Raw genomic sequence first — 19,520 nt, forward strand, 5'->3', positions numbered from 1 at the left:
TTTAGAGCTCCAGATAAGATACGTATTTGTGTAAATTACGCTTTGAAATAATGCATATACGCATGTCTGATCATTTCTAAGCATATAAAATCGTATAAGAAATTATAGAAACGCCCGCAATGACTTTTTACTAGTGTAAACAAAATCTGAATCGTCTAAATGCTTTACGTAACGGAGCACGGTCAGCATTAATTCTCCCATATAGAATGTACACACGCATTGAATATTACTCTATAAACCTAAGTAAAACTTTATTATACATTCAATGCATGCGTAAATCAAATAGTTGGGAAACTGAACTGCAAACAAATTCATGGATGTTACACCCAATAAATATGTTATAAAACCAATTTCTGTTGTTGTTGTTTTTTTTCACATTTACAAATTTTCACCTTGTAAATTTCAGATTATACCATTTTACTCATTCACAAAAATTATGATGAGTAAATACTCACAGGCCAAAAAAAATATCTGGAGCCCTGCAAATTGAAAAGTTGTTCATCGCATTTTTTTCTGAAAAAATTGACGGCAAGCGAAAAAATTATTTAAATATTTTTTTTTTGTTTTTGAGAAAATCAGGAGTGAGCGAAGAGCGAAGAAATGTATTTGTCTTGATTTGGCTCTCGATTGTCTAATAACAGCCTTAAAATAGAATGTACAGCCATTTTACTTTAGAAATAATTCACCAGGGATTGAGAAAATTTGACCTGCAGACGTACATAAAGTGAACTCATGAAAAAAGGTATGCTTTTGAAAATGCTGTTAGAAAATATGTAATATACAACAATGCATAACCTTAAACCATAGATATGTGACTTGAATATGTACTGCCATGAAAATGTAACATTTTTAGCTCGACTTTTCAAAGTTTTTGATAAAGTCAAATACAGTCGAACTTCGTTCGCTCGAATTCGGATAATTCAAACACCACCTTTCACTCAAACTCATCGTCAGGTTCCAGTAAAATCTCTGCATAATGTATATTGGTCGATAACTCGAACTACCGATAACTCAAATTTTGTTGGTCTCGACGAGTTCGAGTATCTCTGTTACTATTAAAGCTTTTGACTTGAAACTTAAAACAGTTATTTACTGTCAAAGTCTACACCAGGAGAAACAATCCCCATAACTCTGATTGAACTTTGACAGAGTTATACCCCTTTTTAACTTAGAATATTTTTGTTTAAGTTTTATATAACGTCCAATAGCTCTGTTACTTTCAAAGCTTTTGACTATTATGCCCCTTTTACTGGCAAAGCTCTTATTCAGAGTCAAACACTTGGAAAGTCGAGCATGCGGTCTTGTTCTAACTTTAAACTTTCTTAACAGATTAAATTTATTGAAACAAAGGTCTGAAATGGAGATTAATGTGCATTAACATTATTCTACTCGAGGATTGGACAATTTGAAAATCTAAACTGGTCTGAACACCACTCATAATGCTAATTCCTAACCCCACCCACTTTCGTATACAAATGCTGATCATTTTGACAGGAAAAACAGAAAACAGAAAAGTGACATGCATCAGTACGTATTTACCCTTACAAAAATAATGTAGATTGATGTTATCAAATAAATTAGTATGTTTTTTCATCCAATTTTCAATGAAATAAATCCAATTTTTACAGCCACTCAATTTGGTAAACATTTGAAGAAAATGACGTGATTAAAGTTCATTTTAGAACAATATAAGCATTTGTACACTGTTACTTCCGTAAAAGGTAGCACACCAACAAATTTTGGGTTGATTTTTTAGCTCACCTGTCACAAAGTGACAAGGTGAGCTTTTGTGATCGCGCAGTGTCCGTCGTCCGTCGTCCGTCCGTCCGTGCGTCCGTCCGTCCGTAAACTTTTTGCTTGTGACCACTCTAGAGGTCACATTTTTCATGGGATCTTCATGAAAGTTGGTCAGAATGTTCATCTTGATGATATCTAGGTCAAGTTCGAAACTGGGTCACGTGCGGTCAAAAACTAGGTCAGTAGGTCTAAAAATAGAAAAACCTTGTGACCACTCTAGAGGTCACATTTTTCATGGGATCTTCATGAAAATTGGTCAGAATGTTCATCTTGATGATATCGAGGTCAAGTTCGAAACTGGGTCACGTGCGGTCAAAAACTAGGTCAGTAGGTCTAAAAATAGAAAAACCTTGTGACCACTCTAGAGGTCACATTTTTCATGGGATCTTCATGAAAGTTGGTCAGAATGTTCATCTTGATAATATCTAGGTCAAGTTCGAAACTGGGTCACGTGCGGTCAAAAACTAGGTCAGTAGGTCTAAAAATAGAAAAACCTTGTGACCACTCTAGAGGTCACATTTTTCATGGGATCTTCATGAAAGTTGGTCAGAATGTTCATCTTGATGATATCTAGGTCAACTTCGAAACTGGGTCATGTGCGGTCAAAAACTAGGTCAGTAGGTCTAAAAATAGAAAAACCTTGTGACCACTCTAGAGGTCACATTTTTCATGGGATCTTCATGAAAGTTGGTCAGAATGTTCATCTTGATGATATCTAGGTCAAGTTCGAAACTGGGTCACGTGCAGTCAAAAACTAGGTCAGTAGGTCTAAAAATAGAAAAACCTTGTGACCACTTTAGAGGTCACATTTTTCATGGGATCTTTATGAAAGTTGGTCAGAATGTTCATCTTGATGATATCTAGGTCAGGTTCGAAACTGGGTCACGTGCGGTCAAAAACTAGGTCAGTAGGTCTAAAAATAGAAAAACATTGTGACCGCTCTAGAGGTCACATTTTTCATGGGATCTTCATGAAAGTTGGCCAGAATGTTCATCTTGATGATATCTAGGTCAAGTTTGAAACTGGGTCACGTGCAGTCAAAAACTAGGTCAGTAGGTCTAAAAATAGAAAAACCTTGTGACCGCTCTAGAGGTCACATTTTTCATGGGATCTTTATGAAAGTTGGTCAGAATGTTCATCTTGATGATATCTAGGTCAAGTTCGAAACTGGGTCACGTGCCTTAAAAAACTAGGTCAGTAGGTCTAAAAATAGAAAAACCTTGTGACCACTCTAGAAGTCACATTTTTCATGGGATCTTCATGAAAGTTGGTCAGAATGTTCATCTTGATGATATCTAGGTCAAGTTCGAAACTGGGTCACGTGCCTTCAAAAACTAGGTCAGTAGGTCTAAAAATAGAAAAACCTTGTGACCACTCTAGAGGTCACATTTTTCATGGGATCTTCATGAAACTTGGTCAGAATGTTCATCTTGATGATTTCTAGGTCAAGTTCGAAACTGGGTTACGTGCGGTCAAAAACTAGGTCAGTAGGTCTAAAAATAGAAAAACCTTGTGACCACTCTAGAGGTCACATTTTTCATGGGATCTTTATGAAAGTTGGTCAGAATGTTCATCTTGATGATATCTAGGTCAAGTTCGAAACTGGGTCACGTGCCTTCAAAAACTAGGTCAGTAGGTCTAAAAATAGAAAAACCTTGTGACCTCTCTAGAGGCCATATATTTCAAAAGATCTTCATGAAAATTGGTCAGAACATTCACCTTGATGATATCTAGGTCAAGTTCGAAACTCGGTCACGTGCCATCAAAAACTAGGTCAGTAGGTCAAATAATAGAAAAACCTTGTGACCTCTCTAAAGGCCATATTTTTCATGGGATCTGTATGAAAGTTGGTCTGAATGTTCATCTTGATGATATCTAGGTCAAGTTCGAAACTGGGTCACGTGCTGTCAAAAACTAGGTCAGTAGGTCTAAAAATAGAAAAAAAAACGATGTCATACTTAAAACTGGGTCATGTGGGAAGAGGTGAGCGATTCAGGACCATCATGGTCCTCTTGTTTCAATGGGGCAAGCGCATGCTAAAAACAAAAAAAAATTGTGTTTCTGAAAATATACGGGCGGGAAATCCGATGAACAACTTTTTAATTTGGTGAGGCCTAAATGAGCATTATTTTATTTCTGGACTGAATTTCAGTTGGAATTAGTTACCATTATCAGAGTTTGTTCATTAAACTTTATGTTGCCTACCGGTATGTTTAAAACCTGAGTTATTAGATTGGGGTATGTCATTGGTCGGGCGGGCGGCGGCGTCAAACTGGTGTTTCCGGTCAATAACTTTTGTTTCGATAAAGATATTTGAATAAAACTTAGTATGTATGTAGCTTATATCAAGACAAAGGCTGGGTTTGATTTTGGGGTTTCTGGGGTCAAGGTCAAGGTCACTTACTTAAAATAGAAAAAGGGTTTCCGGTCAATAACTTTACTTAGGAATGAGCTATCATGATGAAACTTGGTGTATAGAAAACTTATATAAAGTTGTAGCTTGGGATTGATTTTGGGGTTTCTGGGATCAAGGTCAAGGTCATTGTTACTAAAAATAGGGTAAGGGTTAGGTTAGGGTGGCACTTTACTCGGGAACCACTGCATCCAGGACCTTCAAACTTCACGTGCTGATAGTACTTATTGAGTACACCACCCCTACTGACTTTGGGGTCACCAGGTCAAAGGTCAAGGTCACAGGGGCCAACGTTAACTTTTTGCACGAAGGCACTTTACATGCAAACCACTTCATTCAGGACCTTCAAACTTCACATGCTGATAGTACTTATTGAGTACACCACCCCTACTGACTTTGGGGTCACCAGGTCAGAGGTCAAGGTGCTGCGGGGGCATTTGTCACCATTAGTGACATCTCTTGTTTATTCTTATGAAAAGTGTTGAAAACCTGGTTTCGTGGCAATGCCGCGTTTCTTGTTTTAAGGAGGTAGGTTACCTTGTTACAAGGCTAAATTCAAATTAGTTGAACCGCAGCATCTTTTTGTATTTCGTGTAATATGAAGTTTTAACTGCTTAAATCTCAGTTTCGTTTGTCTCTGTCCCTTCAATTTCAATTTTTATCCAGGTTTGAAGAACATGACCCTCCAAAGGTATTTCATATTGAAAGAAGAAGGAAAATACGGATATTTAACACTTTTCAGTGTATTTTTGTTTCATTGATATCCGTAGAAGTCAGCATAATCTATAATTTTACTAGTATGCACGTTAGCTTTCTAATATAAGCTTAAAATGTATATGTCGCGGGGCTCGTGTTTCCATGGTAACGCATTTTCTCTCATTTTTAAACAACTATGTATGAAAGTAGGGGTTTTCGACGGCTTCAGTGCCATTCTGTTAATGACCAATATGGAATATTTGGAAAATATTATTAGCAAAATACCAAGCACTATACATGGTACCCTATTTTTCTTAAAGTTTAAAGTAACCATGGCAACAGAGATGTTTAAAATGGCTTATATCTTGCTTTTTGTCGTAATTTCTTATAAAATAATATTGAATAAGATTATCTTTCTAGTTGATGTAGCTTTAAAACATATTATTTCTAACATAAGTTATATTTTCGTGTTATCTGCATTTATTCAAACAAATTTCTAAGCTTAGAATATTTACAGCAGTATCCCCCGTCTGGCATTTTTCATGGAAAAATCGTTCAGCATGCTACTATTATTCTCATGGATACTGTTGAAAAGAAAATAAAAAGCCGAAGCTGTGTTTCTTAAATAGACTAGTGTCAACCAGGGGTCTAGCTAGGTCCAATTTTTTGGGAGAAGTCACTTCTCCCTCAAGCTGATTTAGGGAGAAGTGAGGAGACTTTAGGGAGAAGTGGGAAGACTTTTCCTACTGCAATGATGTTGAGTGATTTGAAAGGTGGCTGTAATGTTCTTGATAAAAAGTATTGATGTGACCATTCATTTTCTTAGTTAGATCATTTCCCATACAGTGGTTATTGTTTCGTTAAAAAATTCTGAAAAAAGTCGTTTTCAAAATTCAAGCCGATTCTGTAAATGTAACCCGCCGAATTTTGGTTATATCTTGTATGAAGTGTTTATTATTAACACCGAGTCATTCACCGAGGAATGTCAGTATCTCACTCGAATAAAACTGAAAGTAAACTGAGTAATCTAGAAATACATATTCAAATAAATTCATCGATGGAAGTCAATTTAAACATAGTTTATACATTACATGTCGTTCTTTTATCATAGATAACAAATAATTGTGTACCAAATTCCAATTAATCGCATGGTTAATCAGCAGATTCTTTAAAAAAACTTTGCTTTTTGCACTCAAACATGTTGACAATTAAGAACGAAGTGTCAAAGATGTAAACGCGACGCTAATTGGCTGAACACAATCAACGAGGTGTATCGGATAATTTGATTCGCTTTCACACTTCTCGGGGAAAATCTCGCAAGTACCTGAAGTAGGCGGAGCTTAAATTATGCTCCCGGCGTGTGTTTGTGTATTCGGCACTCGATATGACACCGTGCAAATTGTCAACAGTCCGGGTAGCACTAATTAGTGAGTGCGGAAATCAAAGAAAATCGGGCGACTTGCATTTCGCTTTGAGGTTAGATTTGAGCGAAGTTTGAAGTTCTAGAGCGCCTATTTCGCTCAAGTCGCCCACTCGCGAGAGCCCTGGTCAACGCTTTTGAATTTTACATTTAGATACATAGGTCACGGGCTTCGTTTCCATGGTAACATCAATTTAATTAAAGAAACAACAATTTTCTAGTGAAATTTGAACAATTTTAGATCTTAGTTTTAGTATATAAGTAACAAATTATCAACGGAACCTGAAAAATAGGTATTACAAATCAAACTGCTAGATTTTTTATTTGAAAATGGCCGTAACAAGTAACCTCTCACCCAACTATATTCCAAATAACATTGGTTACCATCATCCATTTTCTTACATTCCGCAGAACATTTCAATATAACTACATAAAAGAAGCAAAATATTGATTATTATTCAGAGCAAAAGACTCATAAAAACATTTCAGCAAAAAATGGTTATTTGAAAATAGTTTGAAAGAAGAAAATGCACAGAATTACGTACTTTCAAGATAAAAGCTATTAATTTTGCGCGGTAACTGACACGTAACGTCATGACGTCAATGACGTCATTTTAAGGCAACATTGTTTTGAAGCGTTTCTGCGGCAATTTATTCATTATTTCTGCATTATTAAACCACAAAGCGTCAGATCGAAGACAGGTCTATGATTTGTTTTCAGAAGAATGAATATTCAAACACATTTAGTTTGTCGTAAACGTCGTCGTAAATCGTCACGTTAGCTTCCGGTTGGACATGCGCACATACAAATATAAAGGTAACCTACCTCCTTAATAGTATTTTGACCAAAGACTTATAAATGACACTATATAGGTGTGTTATTATGTATGTGAAGTTTTGCACTGAAATTTTTGTTAGGATTTCACACAGTTAAACCAGTCTAGCTGTTGACGTGGTCAAAAAACATGCATAAAGGGCCTAACCATTATGTTACTAATATCTCCAAAAGTATTTTACCTAAAGTTGTGAAATAGGAATGAGAGCTGGTATGCAAATCCAAACCACAGTGACAAGGTGATGGGCCATGACAGAATGATAAAGTAGTTAATGATCGTATTTACCTTGCAGAAATATTTATGTATTTTTAGCTCACCTGTCACAAAGTGACAAGGTGAGCTTTTGTGATTGCGCGGTGTCCGTCGTCTGTCCGTGCGTCCATCCGTCCGTAAACTTTTGATTGTGACCACTCTAGAGGTCACATTTTTCATGGGATCTTTATGAAAGTTGGTCAGAATGTTCATCTTGATGATATCTAGGTCAAGTTCGAAACTGGGTCACGTGCCATCAAAAACTAGGTCAGTAGGTCTAAAAATAGAAAAACCTTGTGACCACTCTAGAGGTCACATTTTTCATGGGATCTTGATGAAAGTTGGTCAGAATGGTCATCTTGATGATATCTAGCTCAAGTTCGAAACTGGGTCACGTGCCTTCAAAAACTAGGTCAGTAGGTCTAAAAATAGAAAAACCTTGTGACCTCTCTAGAGGCCATATATTTCACAAGATCTTCATGAAAATTGGTCAGAATGGTCATCTTGATGATATCTAGGTCAAGTTCGAAACTGGGTCACGTGCCATCAAAAACTAGGTCAGTAGGTCTAAAAATAGAAAAACCTTGTGACCACTCTAGAGGTCACATTTTTCATGGGATCTTGATGAAAGTTGGTCAGAATGGTCATCTTGATGATATCTAGGTCAAGTTCGAAACTGGGTCACGTGCCTTCAAAAACTAGGTCAGTAGGTCAAATAATAGAAAAACCTTGTGACCTCTCTAAAGGCCACATTTTTCATGGAATCTGTATGAAAGTTGGTCTGAATGTTCATCTTGATGATATCTAGGTCAAGTTCGAATCTTGATGATATCTAGGTCAAGTTCGAAACTGGGTAACGTGCGGTCAAAAACTAGGTCAGTAGGTCTAAAAATAGAAAAACCTTGTGACCTCTCTAGAGGCCATATATTTCATGAGATCTTCATGAAAATTAGTCAGAATGTTCACCTTGATGATATCTAGGTCAAGTTCGAAAGTGGGTCACGTGCTTCAAAAACTAGGTCAGTAGGTCAAATAATAGAAAAACCTTGTGACCTTTCTAGAGGCCATATTTTTCATCGGATCTGTATGAAAGTTGGTCTGAATGTTCATCTTGATGATATCTAGGTCAAGTTCGAAAGTGGGTCACGTGCCACAAAAACTAGGTCAGTAGGTCAAATAATAGAAAAACCTTGTGACCTCTCTCAAGGCCATATTTTTCATGGGATCTGTATGAAAGTTGGTCTGAATGTTCATCTTGATGATATCTAGGTCAAGTTCGAATCTTGATGATATCTAGGTCAAGTTCGAAACTGGGTAACGTGCGGTCAAAAACTAGGTCAGTAGGTCTAAAAATAGAAAAACCTTGTGACCTCTCTAGAGGCCATATATTTCATGAGATCTTCATGAAAATTAGTCAGAATGTTCACCTTGATGATATCTAGGTCAAGTTCGAAAGTGGGTCACGTGCCATCAAAAACTAGGTCAGTAGGTCAAATAATAGAAAAACCTTGTGACCTCCCTCAAGGCCATATTTTTCATGGGATCTGTATGAAGTTGGTCTGAATGTTCATCTTGATGATATCTAGGTCAAGTTCTAAACAGGGTCATGTGCGGTCAAAAACTAGGTCAGTAGGTCAAAAAATAGAAAAACCTTGTGACCTCTCTAGAGGCCATACTTGTGAATGGATCTCCATAAAAGTTGGTCAGAATGTTCACCTTGATGATATCTAGGTCAAGTTTGAAACTAGGTCACATGCATTAAAAAACTAGGTCAGTAGGTCAAATAGTAAAAAACCTTGTGACCTCTGTAGAGGCCATACTGTTCATGGGATCTGTATGAAAGTTGGTCTGAATGTTCATCTTGATGATATCTAGGTCAAGTTTGAAACTGGGTCAACTGCGGTCAAAAACTAGGTCAGTAGGTCTAAAATTATTAAAATCTTTTGACCTCTCTAGAGGCCATATTTTTTAATTGATCTTCATGAAAATTGATCTGAATGTTCACCTTGATGATATCTAGGTCAGTTTCGAAACTGGGTCATGTGCGGTCAAAAACTAGGCCAGTAGGTTTAAAAATAGAAAAACCTTGTGACCTCTCTGGAGGCCATATTTTTCATGAGATCTTCATGAAAATTAGTGAGAATGTTCTCCTTGATGATATCTAGGTAAAGTTCAAAACAAGGTCACGTACCTTTAAAAACTAGGTCAATAGGTCAAATAATAAAAAAACCTTGTGACCTCTCTAGAGACCATATTTTTCAATGGATCTTCTTGAAAATTGGTCAGAATTTTTATCTTGATAATATCTAGGTCGAGTTCAAAACTGGGTCACATGAGCTCAAAAACTAGGTCACTATGTCAAATAATAGAAAAAACGACGTCATACTCAAAACTGGGTCATGTGGGAAGAGGTGAGCGATTCAGGACCATCATGGTCCTCTTGTTATTTAAGTAAAGGCCCTTCAGGGGCTTCGCATTTTGCAAAGTAGCAGTATATATAGATAACCTTGACCTTCATCCGTCCGTACAGACCAGATTGCCTACAGCCAACATTAATGACCCGATTAAGTTCATATTTAATGCTCAGCAGTCCTTTTGGCAAGACCTACAAACTGACCTATAGATAAATGACCTTGACCCTCATATGACCTTCAGCTTCAAACTTTAAACCTTTCTAAACAAAGTTTTGGTCCTACAGCACAAATTAATTTAGTTCATACTTGCACTCAACAAGCCGTAAACTGACCTATATATAGATGACCTTGACCTTCATATGATCTTCACCTTCTTTAAACTTAAAACCTCATGTTTGGTCATACTTAGTGCATGATTTTGCGTTATAATTAAATATGAAGTATAATTCTGACTTCTAATGAATGAATTTTAACTACTAAACTAGCACAACACTACCGGCATTCACTTATATAAGTAATATATAAAACAATGTACATATTTGGGGAGTGTTATTTATGGGAATAGTTGGTATACAGTTAATTCTGTGTTAAGCAGCAAGCCAAGTGAGTGACACAATTGCACTGCTTAAGGCAGGTGGCAGCTCAACACAGAATGCCAATTTGGGAAGTTAGTTGACTGGCTGCTTTAGGCAAGTGGCTGCTTTATACAGGTCTAAGACAGATCTAACTATATATGAAATTTTGAAATATTTGTAATTCAGGCAGAAGCAGCCAAACTTGTACCAATGGGATTCACAACAGCTACAGAGTTCCACCAGAAACGCTCTGAGATTATTCAAGTAACATCAGGATCAAAAGAGCTGGATAAATTATTGCAAGGTATGGCACTTGTTACTTATAAAATTGACTTGTGGTGTTTTCAAACAGGTTTTTTAAAATTATAAATGTGTGATTAGAGTGGTAAATGTTGTGTGGCAGATGAATGTGTGACATCTAATTCGTCATGTCCATTGAATAAATTCTGTTAGGATTGAAATATTGATTTAAAAACCAGTATGGCTTGTAGGTACATGTAAGTTAAGGACGCATGATTGTGGCAGTTTTGGGTAAAAAAATCCCAATAATAGAATTTGTTCAAACTTTGTATATGAACACAGCGTCATGTTAGAAACAGAATTATGAAAAACAATCGAAGGTCACCGTGCTTGTTCAGGAGTTATCTGCCCTTGAATATGCAAATTTGTAGACAAATCCAGTTTTAAAGGCAGATAAGGGCACAGTGACCTATGATTGTTTTTGCATTTTTAGTGCAATGGAAGTCCCACAAAATGAATTTGTCTGTCAAAACAGCAGATAATGATGATATGAGTTCAGAGAACACAGAGTTGATGATGCAACAAGATGTTGTTAAATTGTGTAATGGAGCTTGTATTTTGAATTTAAAATATGTACAGTCAAAACTCGGTATCTCGAATTTTAACTCAAGGGACCGTGCTTTTTATTTCAAGATAACCGAAATTCAAGTTATGTGGAGGGACGTATATTGACGAAATGATGAAAAAAAGTTGGTTCCAACCTTTTTTAATCTCCAGCTATTGGGAACACTATAAATATAGTATACCTTGCAATAAATCTTTTAAGACGCAACACAAAATGGTTATATATTTTAGTATACTTTGCAATTTATTTCCATGTTAACATAATCAGAGCTCCCGGAGGATTGATAACATTTTGACCTGGCATTTTGAACGAATGATGCTTTCTCCAAAGAAGCTATTTTTGTACCCCCCGACAACAAAGTTGTAAGGGGGGGTATACTGGTTCAGGTTGTCTGTCTGTCCGTCTGTCTGTCCGTAGACACAATCTTGTGCGCACCATCTCTCCTCATCCCCTTGACACAATTTAATGAAACTTCACACAAGTGATCAGTAACAACAGTTGTTGTGCATGGGGCATGTTAGGTTATTTCAGAAAAAATACTTGTAGAGTTATGGGACTTTGTTTTTTGTTACTATACTATATACATAGACACAATCTTGTGCGCACCATCTCTCCTCATCCCCTTGACACAATTTATGAAACTTCACACAAGTGATCAGTAACAACAGTAGTTGTGCATGGGGCATGTTAGGTTCTTTCATAAAAAAAACTTGCAGAGTTATGGGACTTTGTTTTTTGTTACTATACTATATACATAGACACAATCTTGTGCGCACCATCTCTCCTCATCCACTTGACACAATTTTATGAAACTTCACACAAGTGATCAGTAACAACAGTAGTTGTGCATGGGGCATGTTAGGTTCTTTCAGAAAAAAAAACTTGCAGAGTTATGGGACTTTGATTTTTGTTACTAAACTATATACATAGACACAATCTTGTGCGCACCATCTCTCTTCATCCCCTTGGCACAATTTAATGAAACTTCACACAAGTGATCAGTAACAACAGTAGTTGTGCATGGGGCATGTTAGGTTCTTTCAACGACAAAAATTGCAGAGTTATGGGCCTTTGTTTCTTGTTAACATACTATGTACATACAGTCTGCATATGCAGTCTTGTGCGCGCCTAATCTTCCGAACCCTTGCACACAATTTAATGAAACTTCATACAAGTGATCAGTACCAACCCTAGTTGTGCAGTTATGCATGTTACGTTCTTTTAGATAAATATTCTGCATAGTTATGGGACTTTGTTTTTTGTTACTAAACTGTATACATACAGTCTATATACATACAGTCAACATAATTATGCAATCTTGTTTGCGTCAAATTGCAATGTACTGTGTCAGTGCATGCGGGGGGTACATTCATCACCTTTAGTGATAGCTCTAGTTTTATACAGTCTCATCGCGATTACCTCTAACTAATCTTTATGAAAGATCCCAACTGTTCAAATTCATTAATTCTTTAGTTTAACTTCAAAGCAATTTTCATAACGTCACAAAAACAAATGACCGCTGATTAAAAGAAATCTAATGTTTACATCAAACAATTATCATTATGGCACGTGCAAACAAGTATGACATAATCTCACTTTGATATTCGCCGCACCTTTGATATGCCGGCATCACGGCTTTCTGGCAAGGCAATAAACATGGACATGAGTTAAAAACCAACCACATTCACAATGACATGTGTTAAATTTTAGCGCATATTTTTCTCACTTCGACTTACCGAGTTTACAGTGCACTTGAATTTTATTGACGGGACTGAAAAACCCTTTCGTCACATCCGAAGTCTCGGTAAGTCAAATTTTGACGTAACCGGAGTGGAATTACATATATAAAGAAGGAAATTTGACGGGACTTGAAAATTTCATCGACTAAAGCGGAATTTCGAGGTAAGCTAGTTTGAGATACCGAGTTTCGACTGTAGGTAGGTAATCAGTTTTAAGACCAATGTTTGGATGGCATATGAGACTAGCAAGGTCAAGGTTAAAATTACTTTTTTTTTCCTAAACTGCCTGCTAAACAACTCCAGTTAGAATCATGTGAATCAGTTGTACTCATTTTCAGGTGGAATAGAGACTGGTTCAATAACAGAAATATTTGGTGAATTTAGAACAGGGAAAACACAGCTCTGCCATACACTTGCTGTCACATGTCAGGTAAACAACTATGTTATGTAAACATGTACATCTTACAGGTAAATAAAGAAGAAAAACAATATAGAATAACTTAAAGATCATAATTATGCAGAATGCTGATTGTTTTATGATTCAAAAGCTTTGCAATGCTTAAACACATCTTTCTACTACATGTATACACAAAAAATATGCCAGTTTACTCTAAACCAGCCCAAAGACCCCTTTTAAAATTATGGGGAGGTTTGTATAATTTTTAGCTGCATCATGTCTGAATGTATGACTTTCTTTCTCAAATGTTTATCTGAAATATTCTGAAACCGAACACTTACTTCAACATAATTAACAGTAAGGATTGGCACCAGTCGTTTCAGAGTTTATTAGTTCACCAGTTTGGGAAGAAGAAAATAGCATGATGTATTATTAAATGGGGAAAATCCTGATGTATACCTAGTTCATGGGGGGAAATGGCTTAATTTGAAATCATTTTTTAGGTTGACTTTTCGAAACAAAAGTAGAGCTATTGCACTCGCCCCAGCGTCAGCGTTGCCATTGGTTAAAGTTTTTGATAAAGTCGAATATCTCTGTTACTATTGAAGCTATTGACATGAAACTTAAAATAGTTATTAACTATCAATGTCTACACCAGGAGAAATATTCCCCATAACTCTGGTTTGAATTTTGACAGAGTTATGCCCCTTTTTGACTTAGAATTTTTTGGTTAAAGTTTTTACTGGCAAAGCTCTAATTCAGAGTCAAGCACTGAGAAAAGTCAAGCGCGCTGTCATCAGACAGCTCTTGTTTATGAGAATGTACCTGTTAACAGCCCTTTTTATAGAAAGAAAAAAGCCCAGCTTTCATTATTATCCCCCGCCGATGAAATCGGGAGGGGGGTATTGAAATGGCGTTGTCCGTCCGTCAGTCAGTCCCTCCGTCAGTCCGTCGCAGCCATTTCTCAGTAACTACTTGGTAGAATTTCATGAAACTTGAAAGAAACATGAACCAACATACTGCGATGATGCCCGTCAAGTTTTTTTTTTTTTGATTGGTCAATTTCCCTCAGAGTTATTGCCCTTGATTTAATAAAAAATGTCCGTCTGCAGCCATTTCTCAGTAACTAACAGGTAGAATTTCATCAAATTTGAAATAGACATGAACCAAGATACTGTGCTGATGCCCGTCAAGTTTTTTTTTTTGATAGGTCAATTTCCGTCAGAGTTATTGCCCTTGATTTAATGAAAAATGTCCATCTGCAGCGATTTCTTAGTAACTAGCAGGTAGAATTTCATCAAACTTGAAATAGACATGAACCAAGATACTGTGCTGATGCCCGGCAAGTTTTTTTTTTGATAGGTCAATTTCCCTCAGAGTAATTGCCCTTGATTTAATGAAAAATGTCCGTCTGCAGCCATTTCTCAGTAACTAGCAGGTAGAATTTCATCAAACTTAAAATACACATGAACCAAGATACTGTGCTGATGCCCGTCAAGTTTTTTTTTTTTGATAGGTCAATTTCCCTCAGAGTTATTGCCCTTGATTTAATAAAAAATGTTAGTCTGCAGCCATTTCTCAGTAACTAGCAGGTAGAATTTCATCAAACTTGAAACAGACATGAACCAAGATACTGCGACTATGCCCTTCAATTATTTTTTTTTCAATTGGTCAATTTTCCATATAGTTATTGCCCTTTAATTGTTTAAAAATCCACAGATCTGTACATAACAAACCAACCAATTGGAAGAATTTCATTAAACTTCTTTCATTCTTTTCCATGAACATTTATTATAAACATGTGATGTTGTGTACCTACACCTTGTCACCACCTTACCTTGGTCCCATCCCCCCCCCCCCCCCCCCCCCCCCCCCCATTTTTTATTTTTATTTTTATTTTCATTTTTCATTTTCTATCAATATTTATAATCAACATGTAAACTGTTGTATCCTCACCCCACCCCCCAGCCCCACCCAAACAAACTATTCATTTTCTTTTAATTTGATTTTGACTAATGAAATTATTTGCTTCTTGGTAACATTCTTTACTTTTTGCTGGATATATTTTTTTGCTGTTCCTCAACTCTGACCCTTTCGGCGGGGGATTCCAATTCATCGAATTTGCTTGTTGAGTTTTCTTTTTCAATAGTTACCTATAGATATGGGTGGAGGAGAAGGCAAATGCTTGTATATAGATACAGAGGGTACCTTCAGACCAGAGAGATTACTTGCTGTGGCCGAAAGGTAAATATATCTTACATACCGATAACTGCTTATGATAAGACTGTTATTGAAACTAAGTGAGAAAGTAGGTTTGCAGCTGAGTCTTTTGTTTTAGTTGAGCTTTCAAAAGTTGTATTGTCTCATGTGATGTTACTGTTCCTCTGAATGCAGTAATTCCAGAAACATGACCTTTCTTTAGGACTGAAGCATTCAGTTTCACAGTCATACTCTGAATGGTTTTTATCCTCCAGACCCATGTTACCAGAATGCTGATTCTGTATATATAAGTTTTATATAAACGAAAAATTCAGAAATTTTGTATGTGGGTAACTCCATTTTCAATACTGTATAGTGGGTTATATTCATGGAGGCTTAATTTTCGCTATATTCGCGGTCAACATTGACAGTGTGAAGATTCACCAAGAGAGGCCACTCAGTTACAAACTTTCCTCATTCTTACATTGTTACTTCCCCTGACAAACACAAAATTCTCACAGATGGTATTGAAAAGAAAATCAGTATGATGGAGCACAAAACAGAAACACAAATAAAATACATGTAATCAGTTAATGTTATTCACCAAATACTCCCTTTATCGGTACTTGCTTCGATCCTATAAATATAGAAATTATGCACATGTGATCAGTAAAGCTGTGAAAAACATCGTATTGTTATATAGCGGTTATACTTTACAAATAGATTTTTGATAATTGCATCTTGCGCTATTATACTTTGCTTAATACAATCACCGTACTGTATTTTACAAACAACTTCCTATTCATAGTATTGTCTATTTATGATTATAGCAGTTACAGTAAAAAAGAAAACATGTTTTTTTTTATCCTAGCATTAATATCAGTGTGAAAAACATACAAACTGTGTGCAGAGCAACCAAAATAAATCAGTTATCTGCACAAACATGTTCATTAAAAACACGGAAATTGTACGAGTACAACTTGTCACGTGTATTGATACATGATAATGAATATAAATCAGTCAAATAATAGGTTTAACAGACGTGGTGAGATAATTTTATTTCTATTAATTTTCATTGTATTTGCTCAAATATAAACACGGGGGTTTGTATGAGTATGTCGTAAGAAGCTATACTTCCATGTGTTTGGATATGTGAGTAAATATTAGTAAAACAGTGGTGAGACAACAAACTTATTCGCGTGTCTATTATTATTTGCATGTCTAGGAAGAATTACCTCCCTTTCTGTTGTTTACAATCAAGGTTTATAATTCACGGTTGAAGTAGATTCTGCGAAATTAAGACACTGTGAATACAAGATTCATCAAAAAACGCAAACATTTGGCACCATGAATATAACTAGCTATACAGTATTGAACAGATTTGGCATGAGCTGTCACAAGTGGTCATCCAAGATGTGCAAGTAATGAACTTAATAAAGATATTTTTGGGGGTATCCCTCTACCTTGAAAAGCAGGGCAGTCATCAAGTGACCTATATTGTGGCTGTGTGAGATTAAACCCAACAAAAAAACTTACAAAAATAATAAATTGCATTTTAGAACAGAGCAAATATACTTGGTGATTTAGTTGTATTTACATGGTTTAGGGTAGTTTATGAAAGTGGCTTAACTCTTGATATGCTGATTGAATTTATCTGTTGTAGTTGTTTCCCTTCAACTTCCAGTAGAGAAATGGGGTTTATGACAATCCATGAAAAATGTCTAAATAAGCTCTATCTAACATGAAATGAACACTTTTTATAGGGAAAAATACTCTTTACTTACGTTCTTAAAAATATATGTAATCGTATAATAAGCATACCAACCAGTCTTAAGTTAGAACTGGACTAGAGTTATTTAATCTTCTCAAGTACAAAAGACCAGTATAGCCACATTAAAGTGGTATATCTCATTTTAATTATGATAATTGAGGCTTAAATTAAAATTTTATTTGTTTGCCGCTTCCGCCTGACCCACTAGAATTGCGCCAGTCCAAAAAAAAAATTGACCAAAAAAGTATGATCATCTCCGAATAGTGGGGCTATTCTACTCCTACTTCTATACCAAAGGTCAAGGTCACCAAGGTGTTATACTTAGGTTATTTTTAAGGTTAAAGATTTTCGGCAACCTTTGTTTTTCTGTAATATCTATAAACTGTCCAGCATACAAACAAAGTATGTGCAGGGGCTGGACCCATTATACCCAAGGTCAAGGTCACAAAGTTGTTATACTTGGAATTATTTTCATGTTAAATGTTTTTGAAAGCTTTGTTTATAGACATATCTTTGGTTCTCTTAAAGATAATGACTTGAAATTAAAATTATTTCTTTATAATATGTGTTACAATCCCCATAACTCTAATTGTATTTTTGACAGAATTATGCCCCTTTCATACTTAAAATTTTTGGCAATCTTTGCTTTCTTGATGTTACTTTAGTACAATATAAGATAAAGACTTGAAACTTGAAATGTATCTTTATCATCATCATCTGCATGAGTGGTAACAATCCCCATAACTCTGTTTTGTATTTTTGACCAAATTATGCCCCTTTCATACTTAAATTTTTTGACAATCTTCGTTTTCTGGACATAACTTTGATACTATATAAGGTTATGACTTAAAACTCAAAAGATATTTTTACCATCATCTTCTGCATGTGTGGTAACAATCCCAATAACTCTAGTTCTTGACAGAATTATGCCCCTTGTTGTATCTTCCTTTTAAAGTAGACGTTTCTTATTGAGACATATTTTTATACGCCCGTTTGAAAAACGGGACGTATTATGGGAACGCCCCTGGCGGGCGGGCGGGCGGGCGGGTTGGCGGGCGGGCGGGCGGCGTCCACAGACCTTGTCCGGAGCATACCTTCTACATGCATGAAGGGATTTTGATGAAACTTGGCACAGTTGTTCACCATCATGAGACGGAGTGTCATGCGCAAGAACCAGGTCCCTAGGTCTAAGGTCAAGGTCACACTTAGAGGTCAAAGGTCAAATTCAAGAATGACTTTGTCCGGAGCATATCTTCTTCATGCATAGAGGGATTTTGATGAAAGTTGGCACAATTGTTCATCATCATGAGAAGGAGTGTCATGCGCAAGAACCAGGTCCCTAGGTCTAAGGTCAAGGTCACACTTAGAGGTCAAAGGATACAAGAATGAAAACTTTGTCCGGAGCATTTCTTCTTCATGCATAGAGGGATTTTGATATAACTTGGCACAAATGTTCACCACCATGAGGCGGAGTGTCATGCGCAAGAACCAGGTCTCTAGGTCTAAGGTCAAGGTCACACTTAGAGGTCAAAGGATACAAGAATGAAAACCTTGTCCGGAGCATTTCTTCTTCATGCATAGAGGGATTTTGATATAACTTGGCACAAATGTATACCACCACGAGACGTAGTGTCATGCGCAAGAACCAGGTCCCTAGGTCTAAGGTCAAGGTCACACTTAGAGGCCAAAGGTCAGATACAAGAATGACTTTGTCCGAAGCATTTCTTCTTCATGCATGGAGGGATTTTGATGTAACTTGATACAATTATACACCATCATGAGACGAAGTGTCATGCGCAGTTCCCTTCTTTAGAATTACTTCCCTTTGTTGTTACTATAAATAGCTTATATTGTAACTTTTTCATTACTAGTCGTAGGGACAAATCGAGACCACTTTTCTGTAGTACAACATGCATGCTACATCCAATTTTGAGGTGTATTTTGACCAGTCTCTACCTGGTAAAGATTTTTGTGAGGACTTACAATTTTTTTTTTGATTTTTTTTTTTTTTTTTTTTTTTTTTTTTTTTTAAGATTAACTTCCCTTAGTTGTTACATAAATAACTTATATTGTAACTTTTTTATAATTGACCGTAGGGAAAAACCAAGACCACTTTTCTGTGGTACAACATAGATGTTAGCCTGGT

At 36.3% G+C, this 19,520-nt stretch overlaps 1 protein-coding gene across 1 annotated transcript in view; it reads left to right on the top strand.

Annotated features, from left to right (window-relative positions):
• Window positions 1–19,520, top strand: part of LOC123526459 (DNA repair protein RAD51 homolog A) — a 65,092-nt gene that overhangs the window by 13,074 nt on the left and 32,498 nt on the right. Inside the window, exons 4-6 of the mRNA XM_045305620.2 lie at window positions 10,590–10,707; window positions 13,346–13,437; window positions 15,554–15,648. Of these exons, the coding sequence (XP_045161555.1) occupies window positions 10,590–10,707; window positions 13,346–13,437; window positions 15,554–15,648 (305 nt within the window). The remainder of the gene's footprint in view (window positions 1–10,589; window positions 10,708–13,345; window positions 13,438–15,553; window positions 15,649–19,520) is intronic.

Source organism: Mercenaria mercenaria, chromosome 1 (genome assembly GCF_021730395.1).
Source record: "Mercenaria mercenaria strain notata chromosome 1, MADL_Memer_1, whole genome shotgun sequence".
NCBI lineage: Eukaryota > Metazoa > Mollusca > Bivalvia > Venerida > Veneridae > Mercenaria > Mercenaria mercenaria.